Raw genomic sequence first — 14,619 nt, forward strand, 5'->3', positions numbered from 1 at the left:
CTAAAATAAATTTATTTAAGCTAAAATGTATACCCAATTTCATAACAATTAAATTTATTTAAGCTAAAATGTATACCCAATTTTATACAATTTTTATAGCTTATTGATAAAATTATAAATATTAAATTATTTTTTTAAAAAACTCTAATTTTATTTTTTGTTTTCAAACGTTCCTAATTTTTGCTTAATTTTTTAAACTTTATATAAAATTTATTCTCACAACAAAAAAAATAATTATTACAGACATTACTTGGATGAAATTCTTTTGATATTTTCGAAAAAAAACACCCAACACACACCCATATATATATATATTCAATATCCTTTTGTACATTGTATAATTGTAAATCAATTTAATTTTTAGATTAATAATATTTTTTTGTTTCATTTATATTCTAAACTTTAAATGAAATGATTCGTAATTTTATTTATTTGATATTTTTAGAAACATATAAGGTAATAACTAATAATAATTGAAATAAATATGAAAAGAAAACAACAAAAGGAGGAGTTCATCAGGTGGAGCCCACAGGGGGGTATTTGCCGCTTTATGATATGGAAACTAGCTGGTCGGTTCCGCAGGCAATAATTGCCCAGTAAAATAATATTAGAGCAGCGGGGGGTGGAAGAAAAGAAAATGATTATTATTGCTTTGCATGATTCAAGTCCAGCTTTACATTTTTTCTCTCTCTAAGATCACACTCCCAAAAAAAGACACTTTCTCTCTCTAAAAACTCTCTGTTTAGGGTTTTCAGGGGCGCCGCTTTTGAATTTATCCGATCCGAGAGTGAACTCTTCTCTCACTCTCCCTCCCGCCTCCACAACCTTTCCCCCCAGGTATTTTAATTCAATCCCTTATGTTTTGGCGTTACTTCTTTTTTCTTTTTGTTTGTGTTTTTGAGTGATCAACCATGTGTTTCTGTTTTGGCTCGGGTGAAATTAAGTGAAATTTTGGATTTAGTTGTTGATAATTGGAGGGTTACTGGATCTAAGTCTTGGATTGATCTGATTGCTTGCTTTAATTTTTTAGGCTAAAATACTGATGATCTGTTGTTTTGCTCCGCAAACATGAAAATTTGCAATTGTTAGTTTTTGGAGTCGACGGCGATGGATCGGACTGCTTTCCATAGCGATTGTTGTTCTGAGCTTATTCAATTTAACTGTTGCTTGACGTGTTTCGTCGTTTGTTTTTATTTAGTTGATTTTATACGTTTCATTTGCTGTTTACTGATTGAATTTGAATGTGATTTTGTGGTCTGATTATTGGTGGCAGTATTATAATTCTTTTTCTTCTGCACATTGGAGTAGCCTGCAATAAGCAGTCTGGTCTTTTATTTGATATGCTGAGCATGTAGACTTTGGATCTGTTCTGATTTGGTTCTATTTATTAATTTTTGTCCTGTTCTGCAGTTGAATGGATTTACCATTATCCCAAGCAGCCACTATGATGAGAAATTAATTTCTCCTTCTATGTTTATTGATTGCCAGTATCAATGATTTTTTGGTTTTAAATATGGCCAAATGCTTATGTGTCCATCTCTTTTGGATCAATATTGTGGTTTCTTTTCTTTCTCCATACATTGATTTTACTAAGATGTTGTAATGTGTTTCATATAATTACTGATTTTGGGTGTAATGAAGACTAAATTGTGGGGCGGTTAAGTTCATTAATATTTATAGTTAAAAATCGTCATAACATGTTTTATCCTTTGCAGGCCTCTGTTATTTCTTGCTTTGGCATTTAAATGGAGATGTATTCCTATAATTTTTTTTAGGTGCCTAGTTGTTGTAATTCATCTCCGTGTGTAAATTTTCAGGGAGAATAGAGCTATGGAAGTCACTCAGGTCCTTCTAAGTGCACAAGCAGTTGATTCAACAGTGCGAAAGCATGCTGAAGAAACTCTGAAACAGTTTCAGGAGCAAAACCTTCCTGGTTTCTTGTTATCCCTTTCTGCAGAGCTTGCTAGTGAGGAGAAACCCGTTGACAGCCGTAAACTAGCAGGTTTGATTCTTAAAAATGCATTGGATGCCAAGGAGCAGCACAGAAAGTATGAGCTTGTGCAGAGGTGGTTATCATTAGATGTGGCTGTGAAGAGCCAGATAAAGGCATGCTTGTTGCAGACCCTCTCTTCTACTGTGGCTGATGCTAGGTCAACTGCATCACAAGTCATCGCTAAGGTCGCCGGCATTGAACTGCCTCAGAAGCAGTGGCCTGAGCTCATTGGATCCCTCTTGTCAAATATTCACCAAGTCCCACCTCATGTTAAGCAAGCTACCCTTGAAACTCTGGGGTACATGTGTGAAGAAGTTGTTCCAGAGGTTGTGGATCAAGATCAAGTAAATAAGATACTTACAGCTGTGGTTCAAGGCATGAATGATAATGAGGGTAATATTGAGGTTCGGCTTGCTGCCACCAGAGCTTTATATAATGCTCTTGGATTTGCCCAGGCTAACTTTTCCAACGATATGGAGAGGGACTACATAATGAGAGTTGTTTGTGAGGCCACACTTTCACCAGAGGTGAAAATTCGACAGGCTGCCTTTGAGTGTTTGGTCTCAATTGGGTCAACATATTATGAGAAATTAGCTCCGTACATACAAGATATTTTCAACATCACATCCAAGGCAGTCCGGGAAGATGAGGAACCGGTTGCTCTTCAAGCAATTGAATTTTGGAGCTCAATTTGTGATGAAGAAATTGATATTTTGGAAGAATATGGAGGTGATTTTACAGCAGATTCTGATGTTCCGTGCTATTATTTTATCAAGCAGGCTCTCCCCGCACTTGTACCTATGTTATTGGAGACACTTCTTAAGCAAGAAGAAGATCAGGATCAGGACGAAGGTGCTTGGAATCTGGCAATGGCTGGTGGGACTTGCCTTGGTTTGGTTGCCCGTACAGTGGGGGATGATATTGTACCACTTGTCATGCCATTTATCGAAGAAAATATAACAAAAGCTGATTGGAGGCAGCGAGAAGCTGCCACTTATGCATTTGGTTCTATATTGGAAGGTCCTTCACCTGACAAATTAACTCCCATTGTCAATGTTGCTCTAAGTTTCATGCTCACTGCTTTAACTAAAGATCCAAGTAGCCATGTGAAGGACACAACTGCTTGGACCTTGGGGAGGATATTCGAATTTCTTCATGGTTCAACAGTGGAGACTCCAATTATTACCCCGGCTAACTGTCAACAGATTATCACAGTTCTCCTCCAGAGCATGAAAGATGCCCCAAATGTTGCTGAGAAAGCCTGTGGTGCTCTCTATTTTCTAGCACAAGGTTATGAGGATGTGGGCTCAACATCACCCTTGACACCTTATTTCCAAGAAATTGTTCAGTCGCTTCTTAATGTCACTCATAGAGAAGATGCGGGGGAGTCACGACTTAGGACGGCTGCCTACGAGACACTAAATGAAGTAGTAAGGTGTTCAACTGAGGAAACAGCTCGCTTAGTGTTGGAACTTGTTCAAGTCATCATGGCAGAACTTCATAAGACTCTTGAGGCGCAGAAACTTTCATCTGATGAGAGAGAGAAGCAGAACGAGTTGCAGGGCCTTCTTTGTGGCTGCTTACAGGTCATCATCCAGAAATTAGGGGCATCAGAACCCACTAAGTATGCCTTCTTGCAGTATGCAGATCAGATAATGAATCTTTTTCTACGAGTTTTTGCTTGCAGAAGTGCCACTGTCCATGAGGAAGCTATGCTTGCCATTGGTGCACTTGCCTATGCAACAGGTCCAAACTTCGCAAAGTACATGCCTGATTTTTACAAGTATTTGGAGATGGGTCTTCAGAATTTTGAGGAGTACCAAGTTTGTGCAGTCACTGTTGGTGTTGTAGGGGATATTTGCAGGGCTTTGGAGGACAAGATTCTGCCCTATTGTGATGGAATTATGACCCAGCTTCTCAAAGATTTGTCAAGCAACCAGTTGCATCGGTCTGTGAAGCCGCCAATCTTTTCATGCTTCGGTGACATAGCTCTAGCGATTGGCGAGAATTTCGAGAAGTACTTGATGTATGCAATGCCTATGCTGCAGAGTGCTGCAGAGTTGTCTGCCCACACATCAGGTGCTGATGATGAAATGATAGAATACACTAATCTTCTAAGAAATGGAATATTAGAGGCGTACTCGGGGATTTTTCAGGGCTTCAAGAACTCGCCTAAAACCCAACTCCTGATTCCTTATGCACCTCACATCTTGCAATTCCTAGATAGCATTTACATGGAGAAGGATATGTGAGTATAATTTAATCTAACAATGCTTTTCTTCAAAAAAATAAAACTAGATTGTACTCTTTTCTTTCAGGTTGTCTGATTGTGGTTTATTGGCAGGGATGATGTTGTGATGAAAACTGCTATTGGCGTCCTTGGAGACCTAGCAGATACTCTGGGAAGTAATGCAGGTTCTCTGATTCAGCAATCCCTGTCAAGCAAAGATTTCTTAAATGAATGCTTGTCATCGGAGGACCATTTGATTAAGGAATCTGCTGAGTGGGCCAGGTTGGCCATAAGTCGTGCCATATCTGTTTGAGGTCGTGGCCACTTGGTGCATATTACTTTACCTGCATGCATATGGTCGTGTCGAGTCGGGGTCCAGGTTGGACAATAGTCGTGTCATGTCGGGTCATTGCCATTTTCGGACAACAGAAGCATTTTTTCTTCTTGTTGTCACTAACTCATGCATCAGCATCATGGGGTTGGGTTCTTTCTTTTGCCATGGGGGTTGTTGGGGGTGGGAAGGGGGGGTAGTCGGCTATGGTGGCTTCTCAGTACTTCCTCAGAGGACTGAGAAGTGAAAGTGTCATTTTTGGTGATCGGTTGCGGAGGGCTGTTAAAGTGCTGAATGGACTAATCATGCTGCATGCTTGACTAACTTTTTTGGTCTCTTCTGGTGTTGGTAACAATACGAGCCTCCATTTCATCATCGTGCTGCCAGCCTGCCTGCCTGCTCCTCGGGCAGTCTACAGCTGGCCGTACCAGTGCAACAATTTTTGTTTTCATGATACTTGAAGTCAGCCACCCTGCCATCTTTTTCATTCCATATTTATATTTTCCTTCTTATTATGCATCACATTTTTTTTATAAATATTTTCAGGTCGGTCTGTGTCTTGCATTGGTCCAAACCATCTACCGTCACAGTCGGGTTGCATACATTATCATTCATTTCTTTCTTAACTAGTAAAATCACATGGGGGTGGTGTCATCCTATTTTAGTTAGGGCATTTCATTTGCATTTTTAGTTCAGTAGTTGGTAGGTGTTTCACAGGTCAAATTACCATGCATGTATGAGACACGAGTGCTTGCTCTTGTCTGCCGGAAGTACAGTTTTTTCTTCAATCTTGCTTTTGAATATGTAATTTGTATTTGTTTCAAAGCTCCAAGAGTGGATTATTGGGATGTCATGAAATTGTGATGACATTGAAAGAGATTGAGAATAGGATTGAAGAAATTACTTGTTGTCCCGAGCCAATTCATTTGTGGCCTTGCGGTATTCATATATATATATATGCGCTTTCTCTCCTCTTTGTATCATGGTATACATTTTTCTTCGTTTCACTGTAAAATTTTGTTTATACATTGTGGCTTAATTCTTCTTCCTTTTTGTGTATTTCCTGTCATTTTCTCTTTGTTTTCTTAGTTTGGCCGGTACTCTTATTTCTGAGTTATGACTTATTCTACTTTCCAAAATCCTATTTCCTGGAGATTCAATCTTCAAATTATAGGGATAGAAGTCGAATATGTAAGATTCAGGGTACTGGTTGTTTAGATCTATGTTCATGAGTTTATTTCTCTAGATTATTTTCCAGGCACATGTTCACAAATCCAGTTTTTTCTCGTTCTAAGGTCATCTGCTTGTTAGAGATGTATATATATATATATATATATATATATGTATATTTACCCGTATTAGGATGGATCAAATTTTCTATTGTAAATATTTCATCTTTTATTCTTTTCAGCATACACAAGTCGTGTGTATAAATTTTTTTACAAATAAAAATACGTAATATTAATTTTATATACATGGTGTGTGTATTGAATGGAGTAGAATATGAAAATGATCTGCAATCGAAAATCTAGGGAGGGGGTTCTGCATTACGAGTGAATAGATTGCTCCACATCCGAACAGTAGTAAGTTAGTGAACTCAACTGCTATTGCAGATTTGCAGTGCAAATGTCAAATCCTTATTGCAACTGTGTCTTGGTTGCATCCATCTTTTCACTTCCACTATTTCCCATTGTATAGTCGCATCTGCCATCCATTCCACGATAACGATTTTTAACGTATTTCAGACTTTTCTCAATTTCCACCACCAATCACTACTATTAAATACATACTATAAAATAATACATTAATAATAATAAGAAGTTGAGACTTGAGAGAGTGGGTACAACAATACAAATGATGGTAAAAAAACACTATACTAAGATTTTTGGGACTAATAATAATAATTCATAATCCTACAGCTTCTGTCCCTCATCACACCTTTTCATGACAGCAAAATCCCGTTCTGCTCTGAATCATATGGATTTTGTTGTCACCAACTGTAATTATGAGGCTCAGTATTTTAAATAGGGTAAATTATAATCTAACTATTTGTGTTATAAAAATAGGCAAACAATCTCTTATAAAAAATAAAATAATACCTTATCTTTATGTTTCTTATCAAAATATAATAATTTATTTCTTTATGTTTTAAAAAATTAAAGCAATTTGCTTTTTTATGTAGGGAGGTAAATTGTTTCATTTTTTTAAATATATATGGATGAATTGTTATTTATTTCTCAGGAAATAATTTATTAAGTTTCAATGTCACACAAGAATAAATTGCTATTCACCTTTTACATATATATATATATATAGTAGTATTCATAGTCTGCTTTTTTCCTGTCGCCAAACAACCTCAAGATATTATGAGGTTCTTGTCTTGTAATTACATAAAATTTTCACAAAGAAAAAGAAGCATCATGAGATACATTTTTCATATTAATAATAATGAATTAACAAACAGAATGATAGCAAAAATAGGTAAATTTGTGATAGAATAATTGTGTGTGTGTGTGTGTAGGCTTTTGTTAGTGCTCCCAATAATGGGGGTCTGAAAAAATTTTCAACCCCTCACATTTTAGGGCATTGTGAATTGATTTGAGAGAGAGAGAGAGAGAGAGAGAGAGAGAGAGAGAGAGAGAGAGAGAGAGAGAGAGAGAGAGAGAGGAGAGAGAGAGAGAGAGAGAGAGAGAGAGAGAGGTGATGAAAGCTGAAAAAATGAGGATGAAAAGGCAACATTGGTGTGAAGTTGGAGTTTGGTGCCATTGATAAGTCAATTTGTAGCAACAGTTCTCCAAAATACTCATCAATAGCTTCTTTCATTATTCAAAATAAGGTAAATTATAATGAATTCCTCTGAATTTTAAATTCTTTCAAATATTTTTCGACATTTTATATGAATTTTTTTAAGAGGTTGTAAGCTCACCGAAGCACCGTCTTAATCTTAAATTTGAATTTAAAAATATCTATAAAATATTATAAAACTGATGGAAAAATATTAATATTTGAGTCAAACTATGCATAGTGGTATAATAACATTTGCACTTAGTCTTTGTAAATTTAAAGAAAAGAAGAATATAGCATTGTGGCATTATAAGTTTGATGATCTTTAGGTACACCTATTTTGGGCACTTGGTACAATTTAGGGGAAAAAATGGGAGAAAAGCAGATTGACTTATGAAAAGTGTGTGACCTCTCTGAACTCAAAACTTAATCCCAATAAAAGAAGGATAATTCATTCCTTTCTTTTTTAGATTTAGTGTAATTATACGTAAACATCTTATGATTTAAAAAATTATATTTAGCACTCTTGAGGTTTGCTCTGTTTAATAAATAAGTCTATTCGTTAGTCAAAATTCACCCTATTTACTAATATTAACAAAAAAATTGAAGAAAAATTTATATTTACCCTCGATTGACTTATTACTGATTTATTGTAGGTTAGATAAATTTTTGTATGATCAAATTACCCTTGGACGTCTTAATACACGTGAGGAGGTATATTTTCACCGTTATAAGGGTAGTTTACTTGAAATTTTTTTTGTACCTGTGCAATAAACCAGTAATAAGTCAATCGAGGGTAAATATTAATTTTCATTGAGTGTTTTTTTTTTCGTTAATATCAACAAATTCAGTTAAGTGTTGACTAATAGAAGAACTTATTTGTTAGACGGAAGCAAGCCTTATAAGTGTTAGTGTAATTTCCTAAACTACAAGAGGTTTAAGTATAATTATACAAAACTTAAAAAAATTGGAGTGTAATTATCCCATACAAGAATTGTCAAAAGTGATTAATTTAAGCGATGCAAAGGGGGGTTTCTGAACAAAGTTTGTGTCCACATGCATAAACACACACACACACATGTGTGTGTGTTGATGTGGGCTTCTATACTTTGATATAACCGAATTTTTTTATACAAATCAGATATGATCAAATCAAGTCATTTGTATAGCACATTTATCGTCTTAAATTATACACTAATCACATGATAAATGTATTATATTTGTTATATAATTACTTCAGATCGACTATATCTTATTTGTGTTAGAATTTTGGGTGATGTAACATGCATATTTGTGAAGTTGACTTGCATGTTGGTAATGCATTTCATCATCATTGTAGCAGGGTATTGGGTGGGTGGTGGGTGGGTGGGTAGCACTAGAGGCAAACACCTTTCATGGCCACTTCTGCTTATAAAAAGCTGTATTCTCCTCCATTCCTTCCCTCCTAAACCATAGTTTGAACTTTCAGCTTATTTTAAGCTGATTACACCACAAACAGCTATGAATCCAAGGGCAAAGGCCTCTCTTGCAATCTCCCTCTTGCTATTCATGATGCTCATATCTGCAGGTGATTATTTTAAGCTGAATCCCATCTTAGAAGCTGTAATGGATCACTTCTCATCATAGTTACTTGCTTTTCTCTTTGTAGGAATGATTGAGGCCTCAGGCATTGGGACAATCCCTCTCCACTCGCTTCACAAGGTAATAACATATGCATTAGTCATGTTTTTCCGACCGGAAAAAACTACATTGTATATGGCACCATGCAACAATACTAATATAGTAGCTTTGTAGTAATTCTCTTGTAATAATATTACAAACATAATGTAAAAATAACATCATAAGACGTCTAAACATCACAATTTTGTTGCAACATGAAAAACAAAACATCGATTCAGCTAACATTCAATGCATGTTTTCCCAGGTGGGATGTGTGATCAGGGCAAATTCAAGAAAGCTTCTTGGATTGGACGCGGTGTTAGATTATGACTATGCCGGCCCCAACCCGAAGCACGACCCGAGGGGGAGGAGAGGAGGAGGTGGCAGCAGAAATCCATGATTCTATTATTATTTTATAGCATTCTATGAGTTATATACTTTTTGGACTACATATGTTAATCTTATAGTAGTTTATTACTATGAGTTTTCTATCAATAACGTTACAATTATCTATGTTGCTAATGTTGTATTAAAAGCCCTGGCGGTTCAGATGCTCTTATGTTGTCAACTTTCTGCTACTGCTTACTCTATCACATATTATATGTTATAAGTAATAAAATTTTCTTTGTCGTAAACGAAATACATGTATTCAGCAATCATGCAGCTAGCAACTGTGTGAGAACCAACACCCTCGCAAGAAGAATTTCAGTGTTGGTGATGTATAGGTCCAGAAAACATCAGATGGTTCATATTAACATCAGATGTATGTGGACTGATCTGCTGCTAATAGTATCATTCAGATCCCACTTGAGTGCAGCCGATCCATCTTTTTGCTTATCAATCAATCAATTCCTCATAGCATAAAGCTACGATCAGATCAACTTGTCCACCAGTTTTGTTTGGTCTAAACCTACTTAAGCACTGTTGAGATCTTTTTGACATTTTGAAAATCTTTACACAACACAGTTCTTGCATATCATATTAATATTTATATATATATAGATAGATAGATAGTGCTACAAGACTGAAATTTCAGTAAGCTAAAAGGTCATTTTATACAAATCCTATATGAGGATATGACCTAAATTCCTACCCACTACAATGTGCAACAGTATAAGTAGTCTGGTTAAATTCAATGTGTCCGTTCGAAGTAAGTCGGAACTCTGACCGCTACAAAATCTGACCCACCAATACATCATACGCCCACATAAAACAGGTCCGAACTCGTTAGAGACTTAATCATTGAATTATCGTGCTGCCGGTTGGATATGTGATCACGACGAAAGCAAAGTGGAGTCCCGTTTCTCAAGTGATACTACAAATGATTGTACGTTTGGTCTAATTCATACACAAAACTTTGTCGCTGCATGGTTAACCTTAGCCAAACTGTCGGCCTTGGGACATATATCTAAGAACACACATTTACTAAATATAAAACAGTAGTATCCTAACGAACAAATTCATTAGTTGTCGATTCTACTTTATCTTTATGTTTAATGGGGAACAGTAATCATGATTGAAGCGGAATATGTGATGAGCCATCCTTGTCATGAACTTTCTCAACTTTTCCTCTTCACTAAGACAAGAAGGATGTACACAGTAAGTCAACAATGTGTTGCAGTTTAAAGACAACAAAAGTTTGCACGATTTCGTTCATGGTCACTCCATTTGGCTTTCACATCCACCACATTTCTGCACATGGGCAGCAAAACAATGCTTCATGCCACGGTCCAATTCTATTTTTTTCCCTCTTGTGGGACTTTTGTCGTATACCTAGATTAAGTTGGTGGTTGTATTTTGAACCTAAATAAAGCAAAAAATGGGGGAATTGGAAGACCATAGGGAAGACCGATTACTGGGGACGATTTATATAATCACCAAATTGGCAGCAGAAAGTCGAATATAATAACATTCCAGGCCAAGAGCACTGGAAATTGATTTCAGATCTCAAGAGGCGTGTGTCTCTATGGGTGAATTCTTGAATCTATACAACATAGGCGCATCCAAGAACATGAAATGAGGGTTTATTACAATACAATATGCTCAGGCAAAAACCATAATTGTATATTATACTCTAATCTCTCCCAAGCCAAAAGCGGAGCAAAGAACGACTAGTGTTGCAACACAACATGGTGATCTTCTTCAATTGCACTTGCAAACTTTGATGAGAATAATTCGACTGACCATGGCTAGTCCCCAGGTACTGACCTGAATGTAACGAAACAAGAAAGTAGTATCCTTCTGGTTAGATCAGACGTCGTAGAGCTGTTGTCTCAGGTATCCAGGACCCGGCTTGAAAGGATCATCTTCAATGTATGCCTCAGGGCGATAAAATCCAGAATCATTCATACGATTGCTGAGGACATGAAAGATTGCCTTTTTTGCACCATACTCATCACGGTTGCTTTCGACATACTGCTTTGCCTCTGCAGCCACTTCATTCACAAAACCAAACCTATTATCTTCTGATAACAGCAACCTCTCGATGTCCATGGTCAGGAGCTCCCCCGTCTCCCTTATCTTCCTCACCTGTTCCTCGAGAAATGGAATTCTTTCCATCCTGTAGTCCAACATATCATCTTTCTTGGCCTGGAAACAGATATTATAATGTAAAAGGTAGTATAAGCCGCAAGAATATCAAAGTTTCAAGTGGACTAAGCACCAGAAGAGAATAATATTGAACGACGTATTGACTAAGGTCTAAAGCCCATATGGCTACATATTCGCATCATCCGCATTTCGTAGGACATATCAATAATCGAATCCGAGCACATGAAAAGCAACATAAAGCAAAACAATCATATAACAAAAGCTTAGCAAAATTAACCATTAATGTCAGCTCAAAAAGTCATGCACAGCCTACAATATCTATCCCCATAACAATTTATCATCCACCAACTGAAAATGATCGCATTTTGCTTCTCAAGTTAACGTTTTCACTCTTCTCTCCAAGCTCCAGAACAAAAGATAAAGTCAGTTTTAACACTTTTCAGAATTCACTCTTTCACCATAGAAACCATTAACATAATCTATACTGGAGTCTGGATATAATCTTTCGTCTTTCAGCCACTAACATCTCTCGCATTATTTATCCAAAAAGGCGGCAGAAAAGCATTGCAAATGTCCAAACCGCAAAATAGCAAAAAGTTAACACGCAAATTTGATTGAAGGGTAAAACATTATATTACAAGCATTTAGGGCTCACAAATCATACCAATTTCCTCCTCCTCCACACTCGCCTATGACTCCGTCCTGAATCCCCTGAACTCGAACTACGCTGTCAAAGAAATAGCCAATGAAAATTAAACAAGATAACACAAAAACCATACAAATATTACAAAAAAATAAAAAATCCTAACCTGCGACCTTACAGCACAACCCAACCGCCATTTCTTCTCAACTTTCACTTCCATTTTCTGCAAACGAATCGATCAAACATAGAAAAATAACATTTATTTTGAATAAAGTGACAGAGAAATAACACCAAAAAAGAGATATCTACAGGTAAATAACGAAAACACGATAAGCCATTCAACGTTGCAGAAAATGCAGCCATTGCAGCGACCTCCACTTTATCCGTCTGTTCCTTTTTTCTTTTATTTTCTGGTCTTCTTCCAGAAAATGGAAATATAAAATGGGCCCAAACTGTTCGGAGTTATAAGGAAAATGGGCCTTCATTTGGGCTGTCATCACTACTGAACTGCTCAGCCCAACATGTCCGGAGTTAGAAGGCGAAAAATTTAAACAAACTCTCTCATATTTGACATAATTATAAATACCTATTTATTGTTTGAAAAATTACTAATATCTTTTAATTTTAACGGTCGTCCAATAACAAGCCCAATCCATTAATCTCGATCAGGTTTTCACTTATTTTTTTTATGACATACGACCAAAATGCCATTTTGAATTATATATTATAATTTTATTTATTTTTAAGAATTTTCTGAAAAACAATTATGGATTCAGTGGGCAAGTTTCTTAGATTTTTTAAAATTATTTCATCCATCTCATTCTATTCGTTTAAGAAATATAGTAATTCAAAGTTGAAAATTTCAAGCTCACATTCAAAAATTATATAATTTTATTAAATATTATAAAATATTTATAATTATATGGAATATCATAGGCGATTATTGTAATTTTTTTCAAAAGTTAATTAAGTTGACCTTCCTTTGTAATTTCTACACATTACATTAACAGTTAGCTTTTATGGTTTATTATAAAATCTTTTTTATTTTTGAATTCAAAAAAAATATTGCATATTATATTTAGCTGAAAATACAATAAAATTGATATATTAGAAAAATTTATAGATAATTCAAACTCGTAAATATGATGTCTCAATTTTTAACATTTTTCTCGAAGCATATTCTAATTTTTTTTATTATTTTTAAAAAAGATATATAAGTATTTTCAAATCAAATAATAATATACACCACCTTAATATTTTAAAATCAACCAATAAATTTCAAAGCAAACCAAGAACACGACATATTGTATTAAAAATTAACTAAATACCTACATCCATAAAATTTGGACTCACCGTCTTCTCAATCTCATTAGTTTCGTATGTCATTTTGCTCATTTTTTGAATTAAATTCTATCGAGTCGCCTCTTGATAGTTATAATTTACAATGTTTAATCTCATCAAAATTGTTTTTTTTATTTAACTATTTATTATGTTAATTTTGATGTGTTGATTGAATTAATATATTGCTCGACTTATCAAGATATTGACGTAATCATATATGTAATTATCTGTTAAAAATAATGGTTGGCATTTATTTGGCACAAGCAATTAACAATTGGAATTCAATGATTGTAACTTATAAGGTAAGTGATGGTTGGATATTAATGGATCATTACTTGTTGGTCTTTAAATGCTACTTAGTTAATTAATTAATTTTGATTATAATTTCTTGATTCATCATAATTCAGATATTGCTTTGAGTTTATTTAAAATTTTGCAAATCAGATATATTGTAAATACATAACAATCTGAATTTAAACATGGTGTAATAATTTAAATTTATGTTGATATTTTTTGAATTTATTTATACAATTTTAATAATTTGAAAATTGAATAGCTTAATCTAACTACCAGATGATAAAACGTACAAACACAACTCAGTAATATGATTTGTAATAAATCAGTAATAAGTCAATGGGGAGAAATATAATTTTTTATGCAATCTTTTCCTTTTTTACCTAATATTCGATAAGTCTGTGAATTTTGATAAATAGAAAGATTTACTTATTAGATGAAAGTTAATGTCAGAAGTATTATATGTATTTTTTTAAATTACAAAAATATTTCTATAATTATACCAAAGTTCGAAGGTCTGAAACGACGCCGTGGGGAGCAAGCACCAGGGAGACACGAGTCGAAGTGTCATTACCACGTCTTGTGTTGTTTGATGCGTTTGTGAATTGTTAGGAGGCGAGGAGTAGTACTTAAGTACACAGGCGGCCACGGCAACAACAGATGCACTCACATTCTGCTACAAAATTTACACACAGTACACACACTGACAATAAATTTTTTACGGATAAAAAGGCAAAAATATAGCGCAGTAAAATTCAAATTCTGCAGATCACAAATATCCCGAGGGCTCTGCT

At 35.1% G+C, this 14,619-nt stretch overlaps 3 protein-coding genes across 3 annotated transcripts; 2 read left to right on the plus strand and 1 right to left on the minus strand.

The window, feature by feature from the left end:
• LOC105160325 (importin subunit beta-1) lies at positions 632 to 5,601 on the plus strand. The gene is made up of 3 exons (XM_011077654.2): positions 632 to 837; positions 1,818 to 4,241; positions 4,338 to 5,601. The coding sequence occupies exons 2-3, from the start codon at positions 1,831 to 1,833 to the stop codon at positions 4,534 to 4,536; spliced, it is 2,610 nt and encodes an 869-aa protein (XP_011075956.1). The 5' UTR covers positions 632 to 837; positions 1,818 to 1,830; the 3' UTR covers positions 4,537 to 5,601.
• On the plus strand, positions 8,778 to 9,590 carry LOC110011903. Its single transcript, XM_020693513.1, has 3 exons — positions 8,778 to 8,905; positions 8,987 to 9,039; positions 9,263 to 9,590. Exons 1-3 carry the CDS (start codon positions 8,839 to 8,841, stop codon positions 9,395 to 9,397), a joined length of 255 nt encoding a protein of 84 aa, XP_020549172.1. The 5' UTR covers positions 8,778 to 8,838; the 3' UTR covers positions 9,398 to 9,590.
• Positions 10,869 to 12,606, minus strand: LOC105160326 (protein PLASTID TRANSCRIPTIONALLY ACTIVE 7). The gene is made up of 4 exons (XM_011077656.2): positions 12,500 to 12,606; positions 12,357 to 12,413; positions 12,212 to 12,274; positions 10,869 to 11,586 (listed from the first exon to the last, which is right to left on the minus strand). Exons 1-4 carry the CDS (start codon positions 12,551 to 12,553, stop codon positions 11,248 to 11,250), a joined length of 513 nt encoding a protein of 170 aa, XP_011075958.1. The 5' UTR covers positions 12,554 to 12,606; the 3' UTR covers positions 10,869 to 11,247.

The sequence above is a fragment of the Sesamum indicum genome, linkage group LG4, assembly GCF_000512975.1.
Source record: "Sesamum indicum cultivar Zhongzhi No. 13 linkage group LG4, S_indicum_v1.0, whole genome shotgun sequence".
Taxonomy (NCBI): Eukaryota; Viridiplantae; Streptophyta; class Magnoliopsida; order Lamiales; family Pedaliaceae; genus Sesamum; species Sesamum indicum.